Below are 17,294 nucleotides of genomic sequence, written 5' to 3' on the forward strand. Positions count from 1 at the left end.
AGCTTAAGGAGAAGATGAAAGTGAAAAAACTGCCCAAGTAATGAAGCTCTTACCCCAATAATTTTATAGAGGATGAATGGGAACTATAGAACCAATAGTGACGATTACCTAGTTGGGTTTTGAACAATTGATACCGAACCAACATAAGAACCAAATTTGGGAATTGAAGAGGACCCTTGCATTGTTGTGGGCATCACATATTTGCTTGCTAATTAGCTCCAAGTAGTCAAAGAGCTATTCTTGGAATACAAAAATATGTTTCTACTAGGAGTACCTCAAGAAGTATGTCAACATCAAATTCCATTGATTTTGGATGCCAAGACAGTCATACAACAATGGTACCACATGAATTCTAATTATGCCAAGCAAGTTAAAGCCAAACTTGACAAATTGATTCAAATAGGATTCATCTATGCCATTGACATAATTGATTGGTTGTTTCCTATCGTGGTGGTACCAAAAAAGAATGGTGAACTCTGATTTTATGTCTACTATAGGAAACTAATGCCCAAACAATACCAGGTCTAGTTCCTATATCATTCATAGTTGGGATTCTGGACCAAGTAGATGGTCACAAGATGAGCACAAGATGTACTCATTCATGGATGGGTACAATGTTTATAATCATATATCCATTGCACCTGAAGATCAATTCAAGATAACATTCACAATAGAATGGGGTGTATATGCTACCACGGTTATGCCAATCTAGATTGTAGAATGCAACATCAACTTTTCAAAGATTTATGGTTGATACCTTTTGAGATTATTTAACTAAATTTATTGCCATTTACTTGGATGATTTCTATGTGTCTATGCATCTTGGTTACCTGGGTAAAGTCTTTGACTGGTGCAGACAAGAGGGCATATCATTAAATCCAACCAAGAGTGTCTTCTGTGTCTGGGTGGGTATGTTACTTAGATATGTAATTTCTAAAGAAGGCACTTACATGGAGCTAGGAAAAGCTAAAGCCATTGAAAAGATGCTTGAACTCGAAAATCTCACATAGTTATGATCCTTTTTCGGTTTTATAAGCTTCTACTAAAGATTTCGCCAAGAGTCGCTTATATGAACCGAGAAGGATACCAAGTTCTAGTGCCCCAAGAAGTTGGCACAAGTGTTTGATGAACTTAAGAAACGGGCCGTGGAAATGCATATATTGTGCAAACCAAGGTGGGATGTCATTTTTCATGTTCATGTTGATGCACCTAGCTATGCCATTGGGATTATATTGGCTCAACCAAAAGGCATGCTAAATTACCCGATTTATTATGCAAGTAAGCTAATGTTAGACTGGCTCCTACCGTCATCTTCACTGATAATCAAAGTGCTTTGGCTATTGCATGGAATCCCATTTTTCATGCTTGTTCAAAGCATATTGAGTTTCATTATCACTATGTCAAAGAGTGATTATCAGCAGGTGATATTCAATTGTCTTATGTTCCCAGTGAAGACAACTTGGTAGATCTTTTTACGAAGACTCTACCTCGACCTGAGTTTGAAGCTTTTCGGCAAGCTTTAAACTTAGTACCTTTTTTGTCTTGATTTGTTGTACTCTGTACAGTCACAGGTTGCTATATCCCTATGGGATGACATGTGCAACCATGACATTAGATATTCAGGTATCTTGAGCCACGTCCAAGTACTTTAGCGCATACCATGGAGGGGGTTTTGTAGGCCATTCTATGGGCTACCCATAGGTGTCACTCATTCCTTGGTATGTGCCTTGTAGGCCTAGTTACAGTTAGTTAGGTCAGTTGGTACATTTAGTGCATGTACCACTTAGGACAGTTAGGGCACTTAGCCCTACGGTTTTGTTATGTTGGCTCTCTCTTGAGCCTCCACTCTCAGTTTTGCAACAATTCATTCCAGCATCTTGTTTTTTGTCTTCTGTCCTTCATTTTTGAGCTTCCATTGCTTGCCCTAGCCTACAACTATAGTAGTAGTGGTAGGTGATCCAAACGTACCAACGGTATGACTACTCGAGGTAGCGGGCGTAGAGGTAGTAGGAGCCTAAGAAACAAGTCACATGTTCCTGCAAAACTACCCCAAAGATTTTTGGCAACCAACAAGCAGCACACCATGTACGACCACATGGGATAGTTAGTGCCATTGAATAGCCTTAACTTAAGACTCAATGTCCAAAGTATACTAAACCTAGATAGGACTAGTACTAACTGTACTAAATGTCCTAATTGTACTAACCCTAGATAGGACTAGCACTAACTATACGAACTGTCCTAACTAGCTACAAGCCTCATACCACGGAATGTGGCAACAATCCTTCTGCTACATTAGCTACTCCTTGCCTTCAAATAGGCTTCACTGGATCTTGGAGTCTTGATGCTGAGACTTGATCCAATAGACTTCCCTATTGCTTTTTTTCCTGGGCAAAGACCTCCATCATAAGTGAGGCAATCAATGAATGCATGGACTTTGGCTTCCTTGCTGCTTTCTACGTGACCAATCTTGAGGTACAAGATGGATGCTTGGACCTCCAACATTTGGACCCTTTTACAAGGAAAATGTCCTCAAGATTTTAGGGTTCCACTAACCATAGCTACAAACTCCAATGACCTAGTCTATAACTGTTTGTGCAGTTGACAATTGTGTGGCAAGCCCCTACCAACCTATTATATTGGCTACCTAGAGTATTGGCGACCTTAACCTGTTGTACCTGCTTGCTATGCTCGGCTGGTTCTATCCCAACTGCCTACAAGTATGCCCTGTACAGCTGACCCTATTTACTACAGACCATATCTGTTGCTGTTGATTTGTCAAATACCCTCTGCCAACTTGTTACAGTCATACGCATGGGCCTTGAGCAAACTCAAACATGCCGCTCCTGCTCCACCATAGTTACCAAGGAATATCGTTCTCCTTCACGACATTCCTTCCAGAATGTTTGAAATGCCGTTGTCATTCCTACAAGATAGCTCGGAACATTCAAAACTTTTATCGATCCTGAAATGTCATTCCAACATTCTTGAAATGCGTTCCACCTACTTGGCTTCCACAAACTATCATAAAAATACCAAAAGAGTGCCCATTTGGCACACTATTTCTTGTTGCTCCTACCACTCCATCCCTCCTCTCTGTGTTGCAATCCTCTCATCCTATCTTAGCCCACCTTGGTCTATTACTCCTCTCAGCCTTTCCTCTCAACCCTCTCCTCTTCCTAGCCCCCTTCTCTCAGCCTCTCAGCACACTCTTACTCCTCTTAGCCCCCTTCTCTCAACCCCCACTCTCATCCCCAGGGCCTAGCCCCATCCTTTTTGTAGTTCTCTCACAGCTCAACCCCCCACCCCTTCCTTTTGTTGCCATTTTTTGCAAGAATCACTACCCCCCCTCTCCCTCTCTTTCAAGTTCCATCATCTTTTTCAATGGCTCCTCCACATGGCATTGAGGCGAACTATAAGTTCTCCGTGGTAGTTGGAGGTTGATCCCCTTGCCAAATACAACAAAGCGAACAAGGAGCACGCAATCAAAATTGTTGCTTTTGTAATGCAACAAAAAATGGAGGCATAGAACGAGTGTGGGCTCAATTATTAAGAGACAGGGAGCATGGATCTCCCTTGCCCTTCACCTACACTTGCAAATCACGCACGTTTGAAGGCACTTGCACAGATGTTGGACAATATTGGACCATGACTTGTGATTCTTGATCCTCCAGATCGAGCACAGTAGTCCCAGGTGCAGCAAATTCTCCCATGTGTGGTAGGACACATTCTTCTACTTCCGCTTCTATTCCCACCTTCTTGTTTACAAGTAGAGCTTCTACCATACAAGTCAGGCTACCACTTCACCAACCCCGAGAGCCATACAAGCTAGCCTTGTAGCCTCATGGCATCCTAAAAGGAGGGCATAGGCAGATGCAAGAGTCAGCCGTTTCTTTTATGGAGTAGATGTACCCATGATAAAAGCCCACAATCTTTACTTCATTGATATGGTGAAATGGACACTCCTCCCGGCCCTATGCACCCACAATTTTGGAGACAAAAAAATCCCCCATAAAGCAAGCTTTTCGTCCCATCGACAACATAGGGCTAAGATATGGTATCACAATGATGGAAGATGGGAGATGGAGTGACCCTAGGAGCCCCTCTACTAAGGGTGTCCTTCCATACTCTAGAGGGGCTAGCTTTTTCGTTAAAGCTATTGACGATTTAGACAAGTCGATTGAGTATGTGGGTGCCAATGTTATTCAATTTCTTTTCCATGATGAGAACTCCAACAGCAAGGAAGATTCTTGAGAAGCATTACTTCCACTCCTTGCATGACACATGGGCCGAGCAACATGTTGCAAGACGTGGATTGAATGGGCAATCATGTTGTCACTTTCATGACTCACCACCATTACATTTTGCCTATTTTTTGCAATGTATCCCCAAAGAATTGCTTTAGTATTCAAACACATGCTTTTGCTTACAATTTCATCATGTCAAAGCAACTTTTAAGCTGAAAACTTATTTGAGGCAACTTCTTGTTTCTTTTGAGTGGGATGCATGGCATAAGCGTAATTTCAAAGATTTGGTCCATTGTTTTGGATGTCATCTTTTGGAATGATGTTGGCCTATTGCTTAAGGTCATAAAGCCTATTCTCATTATCTGGATAGGAATGACCATTGTATTGGGAAGGTGTATGAAGGGTTAGATACGATGATTGAGACAATTCGAAGTCTAGATACTTTGTATGGTTGGAGAAAGAATGAGTTACGACACTTGCAAAATGACATATTTAAGATTTCCTCCATTCGTTGGTGGGAGGACTACAAGGCAAATGCTCCATTATTGTGTCACTTGGTCATTCACATACGCAGCCACAATGCTAGCTCTTCGCCTATTGAGTGATTGTGAGCAATTTTGGAAGCATTGTTGTATTTGTTAATGCAGACTTACTATTACTTAAAAAATTTAGGACACAGAGCATTCGACACAGAGCACTCTTGACCATATATTGGATTTTGATCTAACGAGAATGATGACAGTGATAAAGCAAAGGATTCTAATGAGTATGAGAATGATTACGAGGCCCAGGACCATGATCAAGGAGGCCTCTTCGCTATGCCATCTTCAGACCTTCAGGGCTGACTACTTGACTCTCTTTTTCTGTAGATCAAGTACTTCTCTCGAGCCAATTTTTCCTATCTTGTATTGAGGGCCTTTGTGCCCAATATTGAATCAATATTGGCAACATGATCCCTTGTGTAAGGCTTGAGCCTGCAAGCGTGGTCGCCTTTCCTGTATTTTGTATATTTATATCCTCTCTGATCTGGTCTTATTCACCTCACATTATCCACATTGCAAACATCTTCATAAATGTACATTCAATTTTCCACGAAATTTTGTGTGTTTAGAAGTTTAAACTGAAATGGAAAGTTGAGAGCTGTAAAAAGTGATTTTGATATTTTTCCATGTTATTTAATGAGGTGGCTTTGTTACTCCCCCATCCCAAAACGTTCCCGTTCTCCAACATTGGATGTCCCCAAAATGTTCCCGTTCTCTGACATCGGATGCTCCAAAACTTTCCCATTCCCTGGTCATTATATGCTCCACATGCTGCTACAGTTGCATGCTCTTCTGCTCTTCTAGGATCTGTGAGACAGTTTTGTATATTGCCTACATGGAAGACTTCTTCCCATGTCCTCATGAGGGGGCTCAAGGTAGTGAGTCCACCTCTCCGTTTAGTGCCCATTTCACCATTTTGGTACTCTTACCCATACATGAGTTCTCAACCTTGCCAAAGCAACGTCAATTGTTATCAATCTCATAGGATACATTCCTGCCCTATGTTCTCCTCATATGCATCCCTTTAAGGTTTTCATCTCGTACCACTATAATAAAATTAGTATTGATAACATTTTTCCTAGCATCCCAAGTCTCATTGCAATCATGCCAAATAATCACTATCTTTATCTTGGCATGTAACTTATATCTTCTACCTCATCATTGATATCCATGTGGCATGAAGATGGATGGGGAATTGCAACAACAGAAAAAAATCCTAAACACAAGAACTTGGGGTCATATATTGATTGCTATATATACTAGTTCAAAAAAACTTTTATGTAGTAATTACAGTCACCTCCACCTTTCAATCCCTCACGAAGGACGATCATAATGGACATGAAACAATTATGAGATAAATAATGGCTCCATATAGTCCAGCCCAAACTATCCATCAAAACCCAGCTGTAAAATATGTCCCTTATGAAATAGGTTCTAGCCGATGTGAAATCCTGGCTACCTCCAACTTCAATGCCTGCAAATCTGAGGCCATCTGAACCTAAGCAAAAGAAAAGAACAATCAATTTTGCGGTTTGGAAGGTTTTTTATTGTGCTACAAAGATACACAATCAGAAATCAGCATGAAATCCAGCAAACATCTATAATTTGATCTGGGAAACCCTATACAAGACTCAATGACCTAGAGTTGACTGAAAATAGAACAAGCAAAAAAAGAAGATTCAATCATGAACGAGTAATGATTCTAATTTCTGAACAACATTATGCTCAATGTTCTGTCAAGATGATAAAATTATGAATTATCTCAACAAATAAACATGATCAGGCTAGTATTGTGCTTTCTTTCACTCTCTCACATCTCTAAGGGTTTCTTAAAACTAGAATTATTTCATAAGTTCCAACTTTAATAGGATAACCAACCAATCCTGTAAAACCAAACTCACTCACCATGTCCCAATCAAATTAGCGAACATTTTTTCAAGCACATTAACATTCAATCGATGCATAATACATTCACGGTCTTCCCTTGATTTCTGTTCCATTGACCCTTATATTATTCCACGCTAAAATAAACTCTCCTTTTTTTCTTTTAATCATTGTAAGCTTCAGAATGTAAGTTTTGTAAATCGAGTCAGTTGTACATGGCGTAGTCAATGGTATCCATCCCAACCACGAATGGTTTACTTGGATCATGATATGGATGTGGTTACCACATGCTTCAAATCCTTAAAGCATCATTTGTCTGTACTATGGGTCCTTACTTAACCTTCTTATAGGGAATCCCTTTCACTACACCTTTCACAAGGTTTAAGAGTGATAGCCCAAGACATGCATACTCACTGCTGAACATCTTTAATTGAACACTGAGTAAATCCTAGAAAGAATCTCACTTCTGTAACAGTATGCAATGTTGGTCATTCATTCAATACCGGAACCTTTCAGAGTCTATGCAAATACCATCAACAATGATGATATGACCAGAACATAGTCGTTCTCTGTCAAAGAACTCGCATTTGGACATCTTAGCATTAAGAAGTTCATCAAAGAATAGTTAGACCCATCCTCAGATGTTCTCTACACTCTTAAGACTTACTGTACACAAGAATATCCTCAAGGATAACAATGATAACCTTTCCCAAATATGGACGAAAGATACCGTTTAGAAAGCATTCCTCGTGGATCTGATGATAGTACTCTAGGTCCTGATCTCTCAAGAAGTCCACCCCACGGGATCTCCACAAATGAGCCCTCATTTCATATATATGTGTACCTTCCCACAGGTATCCCTAACTGAGGGCACTCGTACACTGGGTAGACTTAAAAGTCACATTGGAGCCCCAGTTAAAGGGTGCCCTGGCTCGACCTAAACCCATCATCATGCCAACTCATGCTATGCATAATCTTCAGATCATAACACATACCTATGATAAAATGTGGTATCCTTGTCCAACTTGAATCATTTTTTACCTCATTATCATTTTCACTTAGACTTAATGCTGTGAACCCAACGGAGGAGAGGGCTCATTACCATTTGTAATTCCTTTTCCCCCTCTTAGCCCCATGGCAATCTCCTTGTTTTGGACGGTGATAACTCTTAACCACATGACATATTGGTTGTACTCCATAAAGGATGTCGTCGATTCAGAGAGAGACCATGCAAATTCTGAAAGACCCGTTGCACGTGGCATGTGTTACTTGCATGGCAAGCAGCAAGATAACTCTTTAGTAGCATCATTTTATGAAAATGGTAAAAAAGCTAACTCTCATGCTAATTGGCACCACATATAGCACAGAAGCATAACAAATCTAGCCTATCGCATTCGGAGTCCCATTGCTTATAGAAATCAGCAACCTCACACCTACAACTTGCCTTAGTCATCGAATGTGAATAGCATTTACCCACTGGCTCTAGGTTCAAGGTAAACCCTAAGCCTTTCGACTTCTGATAACCTTCATTGCTCATAGATATTTTAACATCCAATTATATCATCGTCTTTCATTGCTCATAGATATTTTAACATCCAATTATATCATCGTCTTACATTTCTTCAATTTTTAGTATTGCAATATCTAGATGCTACATATTTTCTACAAATTTGTTGTAAATATTTCCTAGAGCATATTAAAACATAAACCAATAAAAACAATAATAATGCGTACACTCTCTTCTAAAATCCATAGCTCACAATCTACTACTCTAATCATGACACTACAAAAGCCTACAGTTTTCTATTTTTATGTAGAAAAATGCCATGCCAAAAAACAGATTCAATTCAAATTTCACATTAATCTGACCTTATACTAACATAAGTTCAGAACCTTACATAAAATTTAATTGGACCTTATACTAACATAAGTTCACAACCTTGATAAAACCTGGCTAACCTAACCTAAAGCAATGTTAACCTAACTTATTCTCTCCCTAACCCTTGCCTAACGGTGAGCATGGCTGCCATAGCCAGCCGCCACCATAGTTCCTCCACCTTCCGCTTCCACAATCCTCCATGGTCTTCTACTCTCGTTCAACTGTTGGGATGGAAGCAATAGACCGAACAAGGGTGCGAAGGCTGAGGGCTGCCGCAAAGCGATGATCGAGCAGGCAGAGAGTGCAGGATAGGGGGATGTGGGCTGAGCGCAAAGAAGACAAGGGAGTGAGAGGGGGCGCACAGGGAGGGAGAGGGGGTGCGAGCTGAGGCAAGGGCAAGCGCGACAGGAGGGGAAGGGAGGGAGAGGGGAACGCGAGGACGAGCCATTGCAAGTAATGTTAACCTAACTTATTCTAACCCTAAGCCTTGCCTAACGGGTGAGCATGGCCGCCATAGCCAGCCACCACCATAGTTCCTCCACCTTCCGCTTCCATGATCCTCCATGGTCCTGTTGGAACATGGGGAAAAATAGATGCATTGTGGCAAGACTCAATGAGAACACATAAGATGTTGCAATGGTTGTTCTATTGATTTGAGAGGGAAGTCCCTCTTTATAGAAATGGAGAGAGAGTGTCCTAAATCAGTCGCACGTCTCCTACATCAATGGAGGTGACTCCTAAATCATAGGAACTCCACAATCATAGGCACCACCCCATGTGGGGGCCTTTGCATTACATCATCACGTGTGTCATGGCCTATGGCACTAAGTGTGCCTCTTCTACACACACACACACACACACACACACAACCATATGACTGCTAGTGGATGCACACATGCACATAGCAAGCCCTTGATCACACACATCCCAACATACCCCCCCTCAAGGGTTTGCCTCTTGCTATGTCAAGGATACATCTAGTCACATAGTTTCTCATGCCATCTCATGGTGGTCAAGAATAAATCTATGGCTAAGATCTCATACTAGCAAAGGTGCCCAAGGGTCAAGGTTTACAAAAATGGGATAGACCCCCCAAATGGTTCTCCCTTGCGTGTACAAGGATGAATCTTAGGCCTTTGTGTGAACCTAGTTTCTCATGTCTGCAAGAGGTACCATGGGGGTAAACACATATCACATGGCCTACATCATATGGTGACCAGAGGTGATTTACAAAAGACAAAACACATAACATTCTTTTTGGAGTACTATTCCAGGCAGAGAACCTCAAAATTTGACCAAGTGATGATAAATAAAATTCAAAAGACAAAGTGCTCAAAAGGCATAGTCTTTATCTTCTACCACAAAGTTTGATTCTTCATTTATTGATGGAGTTCTCTCTTCAGCAAGATTTGCTTTGTTGTTGATGTAGCTCTTTTCCTTGTTCTCCTTGATCTTCTTCTTGTCTTCAAGCTCTTCCTCAATGTGGCTGGTCTTTCCACAAAAGCATTCTAATATTTTGTGAATAAGTATCTTCATCTTTGAGTGCTTACCTTTGGCACCAAATATCTTGTCAAATATCTTCCATGCATTATGTGAAGTATCCTTCCCATCGATGTGATGAATATATTCATCAATAAGACCCAAAGCAATAATTGCTAGAGCCTTTTCATCTTTTACTGTCCATGCTATTTCACCTTTTCTTGTTGAAGGTTTCTTCTTCTTTCCACAAGCAATATTCCATAGACTTTCTTCATGAGAATGAACTTGATCTTGATCTGCTAAGTATGGAAAGAATGACCATCTATCTTACTCATGTTAGCCATTAGGAAGGTCTTACCTCTTACAAGGCAGTGTCTATTCCTTCACAAAATAGTATTCAAACATATTCAATTCAAAATATATCATAAATGCATCATGAACATTTACCAAAACTGTCAAACCGCAGGACAGTGCTCCAATGCCTCAGATCACTTCCAATGGTCAAACATCCAAAAGCCCAAAGATAACTGAGATAATAATGAAACTTTCTAGCACTTAACCATATTCAATGGTTCATATTAGAAGCAAATATCACTGTTACCCCCAAATTAAATAGTCCGAAGTTGGAGAGTGCAATTAAAGCTGAAGAGAAAAGCTTTGAGAGAACTTTCAAAGGCAAATGGAAGCTCTTACTGAGGACTACTTCCAGCAAAGAGGAATGCTGAAATTTTGCGTTGTGTCGTCCTGGAGAGATGCGCCTATTCCAACCAGGTTTTTTGTGTTTTCTCCTTACTCCAGCAAGCATTGGTGCTCAAACTTCATCATCACCTTTCTTGTAATGTCGCCCAGCTTGTGCTAAGAGCATTTGAGCAATGGCTACTTCTATAGGCCAAATTACACAAAAGTTCGTCGGACAAAGAAGCTATCGGTATGCACGACTGGAGTAGTATTTTCTTAATTGCTTGGACTTGAAGATTTGCCCTAACCTAAGGAAGCTACAACTCAGAGGGCTCGGGAAATGATCGCCCACAGAGGGAGAACAAGCACTTGGAAAAATTGGGGAAAGAGGTGGAAGAAATCATGAAGAAGGAGAGAGATGGGAAAGATGATGACATGGCAGTTTTGGAAGCTCTAGATGCTCATGGAGGTCGGAGTGGCTCTGATACCAAATGTTGGAACGTGGGGAAGAATAGATGCATTGTGACAAGACTCAGTGAGAACACATAAGATGTTGCGATGGCTGTTCTATTGATTTGAGAAGTCTCTCTTTTATAGAAATGGAGAGAGGGTGTCCTAAATCAGTGGCACCTCTCCTACATCAATGGAGGTGACTCCTAAATCATAGGAACTCCACAATCATAGGCACTATCCCATGTGGGGTTCTTTGCATTACATCATCACCTGTGTCATGGCCTATGGCACTAAGTGCGCCTCTTCTACACACACACACACACACACACACAACCATATGACTACTAGTGGATGCACACATGCACCTAGCAAGCCCTTGATCACACACATCCCAACAGGTCCTCTACTCTCATTCGACTGTTGGGATGGAAGTAGTAGGCTACCACGAAGCGATGATCGAGCAGGCAAAGAGTGTAGGATAGGGGGATGTGGGCTCAACGCAGGGAAGACAAGGAAGTGAGAGGGGGAGCACAGGGAGGGAGAGGGGGTGCGAGCTGAGGCAAGGACGAGGGAGACAGGAGGGGAAGGGAGGGAGAGGGGAAGGCGAGGACGAGCCATTGCAGACCCAATAGCCCATCCATTTGCAAAGACCATGAGAGTACCGGCTGCAGGATGTAGGAATAGTCGTCATGCCCCTGATCTCGTGATTCTTCATCAAAGAAATGAACTCAGCGAAGTCGAAACTCCCCTTTGAGAGGGAGAGCATGTATGGAGAAAGGGCGAGGGAGGGGAGGAGCACGGAAGGAGGGAGCCGGGGAGACGCTGCCAACCGAGGAAGGGGTCGCCAACTGACAGAGATGGCGAACAGACGGAAGGAAAGTTGGAGTGGAGCCAAAATCAAAGGAGAGACCACCAGCAAGGGAGGATACCCAGAAGGGCAAGAGAGGCCAGGGGAGGAAATAGGAAAGACAGAGGTCATGGATTTTTGGGTTGGCTAACTTAGATTAATTTAGATTTAATGATTGAGGCCCTATATAAGCTTAGCTTAATGCATTAATTTTTCATGGGATGGGGGTAGACTAATTAATTAATGAGATTTTTGAATAAAAGTTTGTTAGGGGCACATATTTTCAAGACTCTACACGATCATACTTAACGATTGAAGAGTTCTTGACATTTAGTGCCAAGCATCACGCGTTGATAAATATTCGTTGATGAGTGTCACGTGCGTTAAGTGGAATCCTCAGCTGGCACTCAAGCCATATAAAGGCTCGTGAGTCATACAAGAGCGATTCGTTATGCAGAGACCATATGGAATGACCCTCCACCTGATCATTATATCAGCATGCACAATAGATTGCAAGGGTCTACCCACAATTTTGTGTTCTTTATTGGCTTGTAGGTGCACCCTGGAAATGATGGGATAAATGTAATGTCTATGAGGCCAATGGAGACCATTGGTGTATGAGTGAGGACAAATGAATATGGTCTCGACATGTATTTGGCCAAGTGAACATAGCTTTACTTTCGCCACTCAAAGACGACAAGCATATGGTAGCTTAAGATTAGAACCGCTTAAAAATTAAGATTATTAATTCACTGAGTGTAAAGAAATCCTGGTTAAACCAGATGACACACATCAGCATCTCTACACTTTGGATTAGATTAGCTACCTTTTCTACTTTTTCTCTCGTTATTTTCTTCTCTTTTCTAACCTGGATTGAATGAGTACTCTTCTTTCTTCTTTCTTCTTCACATAAGTCTAATTCCCAAGGTTATGGACTTTAGCGTACAGGTGACGAAAGTAAATCTAATCAGCAATACCATAAAAGCAACAATCAAAATCAACAAAATGATATCGCAGGGCTAAGATAGGCAGAAGAAGCAATACAAGTATGCTACAAATACAGGGGACAACAATCTTATTGGAATGTAGAGATCAACTCCCCACTTGTGAGCCTTCATTTGCGAACAAGGGGGAGTCAGACCTGTAGGAGGGAGGGATTTAGAGAGGCTGTCATATGGGCACCAACCCACCATCCTTCTTAGGTTTATTTTAGGGCCACCTAATGAGTCACCCAGGCCAGCACATAAGGCTGGCAATAGACCCTAATCATAGGGCGGACAGGGGGGGTTGGCATGTGCCCAGCCATGAGCCCTTGTAGTGGGAAGATGGGCTTGGACAACGTCCACAAGAATGCACCTGGTGGAGGGGCTTATAGGCCCTAAACCAGGTCTCGTCCGCCTGGAAAGGTTGGCCAGTCTGTAGATCAGCAACCGGTCAGTCATTTATGTGGCCTTGTGCCGTATAAAACGCCCCATTGTAGGGGCCTTGACCCTTGACCTATGGCTGTAGCTTTTAAAAGTATTATGCCCATCAAACATGGCAGTTCCAGCAACATTCTTTGGGGATAGGCCTCAATCCTTTGCAAACTACCCTCCTAAACCCTCGGTAGGCTCCCCTGCCCCATCTCAATCGATTCACTAAGGGCTTGATTCTTACAAACATACCTCTTCTGGTGTCATATTTTGCAAAATATGCAGCCTCAATCCATCAAATACTGTGTGGATCCAGCAGTTCATTCTACAGCAGGTCTTCACCATTCTAGGGCACCACAGTGTGCATACCTACAACAATAGGAGAGCAATTCTGGATGAATATAAGAGAGCATATTGAGCAGTAAGAGCTCATCTTTGAGCAGCTACTGAAGCTTACATGTCTCAGGTGGTACAACATACAGTCATTTGATATATTGATTCAAAAACATCTATTCATACGAGCTTCCACGTCAATCAAGACATTCAATAGACCCTAGAGCATCTATGTTGGTGACGATAATAAATAACCAATTACATGCATCAGTAAGTCTCATTGATGGTTCAATTAGAGATATCTGCCACGTGATATATGTACGGAGTCATAGTTGCAAGTGAACGTTTGCAAACGTTTGCTTGCTGGTCCTGTTGGAAACAAACATGGGCACTTTATAAACCTACAATTTCTAATGATGCATTAAGTATTTCAACTCCGGGATACTACACTGTCATTAATAACACAACTACTACCAAACTGCATGTGAGGACTGCCTGCAGATCATCACTCATGCTCAAGATGGCATTGCCTCATGGTCTTCATCATCCACATCCCTCCACTTTTTGCAGGTGAAGCATGTCCAAACAACAGGTTTGCGAACACATTTTAAGCAAACAATGTTTGCAAAAGTATGCAAATGCATTTTTTTTGCAACTCATGGAATAGACACTGACCAAGAACTTGATACTTGAGTTGAGAATCACTAATCAAAGAATTTAGGTTCTCTTTAACAACAAAAAATGCATAATGTTCAATAAAGATCTAAAATGGAAGGAGTTGGAAAAGTGCAATTTGTGCATGTGAAAAGATATTTTAATAAATCCAACACTATTTACAGTTTTTAACGTAGAAGGAGTCTTAATATTAAGAAGGGAGGTCGGCTTAAAGGCTAATCAAAAGAATCCTATGGTTTGGACAACTCATCCAAAGACTAAGAACATTTCTCATTATTGTCGTAATCCAAATCAAGTGTGGAAGCCAAAAGTGATTGTTGCTACTTCTCCCCATCCTCCTATTGATGTTATTTCCATGCCAATGCATCATGTTTCTTGTGGTTCCCCTACTAGAAACGTTGCATCTTCTTCTTACGGATGCATCTTGTTTCTTGTGATTCTCATTCCTCCTCAAACTGGAGAATCTTCGCCTATACAGACTAGAAGAGAGGGTTACAATTCTTGGATCGACTTATGTTTTTGGGTGAATTTTTTGTTGAGCTTTTTGAAAGAAATCAAAACCTCTAGAAACAAAGGTATGTAAAGTTCTCATCCAAAAAAGTCACTGGGGCCTAGCTGCCTTGAAAATTTCTTTCGAGTTAACAAATTTCTCCTTCTATATGCTAAATGTAAGTCTCTCAAATTTTTACAAATGTGAGAGAGTGATCCAAAGATAAGCATATGCCATGAACATGTGTCATACCTGAGTATTCTCCAACACTGAATTCCTTTTTTGAAGCTGCTCACGTTCCCTTAATAACTCCAAGTGATCTTTTTGCATCTTCAAATACAACATAGCATGCCGCCATGATAAGAGAAACTTTCACCAACAAGTAGCCATAGATGTGATAAGGACCTAGAACTTTTGCATAAACAAAAAAGCAGATACCTGGCCAATCATAGCTGCAAATTGTTCTCCTGTATGGTTTTTGCCACATAAGCATTTAAAACCTGCAGGTTCTCCCTAAGCCCCTTACAATCCTCCTTCAACATTTTCTGCTCCTTTAAGCACCCTTCTCTAGCTATTTTTTCCCAATATAATACAGAACTTTCACCAGGGTTGCTTTGGAAAGTGGCAGCTTCTTCAGCTCTATCTGGTACAGTGCTTTCTGACAGTACAGTGGCAAGCACTTCAGCTTTTGCTTGTACATCATCCTGCAGCCCCAATATTCTTAATTGGTTTAACTTCTCCAAAATTTCAAGATCCCCCTCTATCTTTCCCTGTCTTCTTTCAATACACTTGGCATCATTTGGTGCACATGACCGTACTTCAGGCGTAGATGATTCCATTGAATTCCAGTCCAATGTCACTGGCTTTGAAGGAGACTGCTCTTTCTTCGTTTTCTGCCATCCCTAATGCAGGGAGCTTCACAAAATCCACTGCAGTTGCAAAACCAGCCTTGGTGCTACTGTTTGTATCAATTCCAGCATCCCCAAGGGAGTTGTGCGGATACTCTGGTATAATACTTTTCTCTGTTGAGTGTGCAGATACAGGCATTTGAGCTGAAGATATTAGCGAAGCTCTTTTCCAAAAATCAATATCTAGTCCTGTGGTCTTTCCAGATTCAATCAGACTTCCCTCTTGTTCTTCTTGTGTTCCTTCTTCCTGCGGCACTTTTGTACCAGCTATTTTCTTCGTCCATGCAAAGGAAGCAGCAGCTGCTTGTGTTCCACAGAAAACATGCTCACTCCTGTTATCACCAGTACTAGCATCCCCAAGGAAATCACCCCTATAATCTTGTTTGGAATTGTTCTCTTCTAATCTCTGAGCTGGAGGCATGAAAGGTGAAGCCTTGTGCCAAGCTTTAATCCAACAATCTTCATCTGCCTCTTCTTGCTGCAGCGTTGCTGCATCAATTGCGCTTTTATTCAATAAATCTGAAACAGTAGCCACACCAATTGTGCTTTTATTCAATAAATCTGAAACAGTAGCCGGCTGCTTCATCAGCAGCTCATCTGAAGTTTTGATTGGGTTTTCAATAAATAGAGACAACAATGAATTTGTCTGCGACTGATCCAGCAGAAAGGAGAAACGATGCGTGTTAGGTTCATAATTGTCTTTGATTGCATCCTTGAACTTCTTTTCAGGGAGCGGTTTACACATCTGCGTTGCTCTTACAAGCACCTGATCAGCAAACCACACACATTTAAGTTCAGGTGCACGACTGATCCAGAAGTCAAACTGCTGTAATTAAAAACGAAAGGGAGCAATAGATTGAACATATAGATTCTAGGTTTCTTCCTATGTTGATCAAGATCGTGTGCTTCCACAAGTAAAAACCAGATTATACTTGAAAGACAAAAGAATATAGTCAAGATACCAAATCGAAAGGCTGATAAGAACTCATTTGACACGGAACAATATTTATAAAAAAACAAGCCAAACCTATTACACTCAATGCCCATCAGCACCCCACAGACCTGACCATAGTAGAACTATCTACTGACAACAGAACTCAATGGACTTGTTACCTCTAACTGGGAATCAAAGTCCACATGTCCTAAAAGAGTGTCTACATGACTGAGTTAGTATAATAGAGCCAAGATGGCTTAACAGAGGTGGATTGCATAATCAAACTATCTCAACCAGCAGATCTCCTTGGTTTTTAAAAAAGACTGTTGTGGCCAAAGCATTAAAAATAGTCCAACCCTAGGCTAACAAAAGGTGAAATAATTTCTTACCTTAGACTTTGGAATTGTCAGGATCAGAATACTGAACCTCCTTTTTGGTTCATTACCCAAACGAGGGCGAGCTGTAACAGCAAACGAGGGCTAGCTGTAATTGCCCCTCTAGAGCCAAATATTCGGAAGTCAATCAGAATGCTC

The 17,294-nt window shown here is 41.3% G+C and overlaps 1 protein-coding gene across 2 annotated transcripts; it reads right to left on the reverse strand.

Annotated features, from left to right (window-relative positions):
• Positions 1–6,028: 6,028 nt before the first annotated feature.
• Positions 6,029–16,590, reverse strand: LOC147898231 (uncharacterized). 2 transcript variants are annotated; one of them, XM_087379791.1, is made up of 3 exons: positions 15,358–16,590; positions 15,172–15,249; positions 6,029–6,281 (listed from the first exon to the last, which is right to left on the reverse strand). In XM_087379791.1, exon 1 carries the CDS (start codon positions 16,570–16,572, stop codon positions 15,739–15,741), a length of 834 nt encoding a protein of 277 aa, XP_087235917.1. In that variant the 5' UTR covers positions 16,573–16,590; the 3' UTR covers positions 6,029–6,281; positions 15,172–15,249; positions 15,358–15,738. The 2 variants fall into 2 exon arrangements, with proteins under 2 accessions (XP_087235917.1, XP_087235916.1); XM_087379790.1 differs by having other exon boundaries at positions 6,029–6,287.
• Positions 16,591–17,294: the final 704 nt, after the last annotated feature.

Source organism: Dipteris shenzhenensis, chromosome 9 (assembly GCF_047967505.1).
Source record: "Dipteris shenzhenensis isolate YYH24624 ecotype China chromosome 9, Dip_SZ_1.0, whole genome shotgun sequence".
Lineage (NCBI taxonomy): Eukaryota > Viridiplantae > Streptophyta > Polypodiopsida > Gleicheniales > Dipteridaceae > Dipteris > Dipteris shenzhenensis.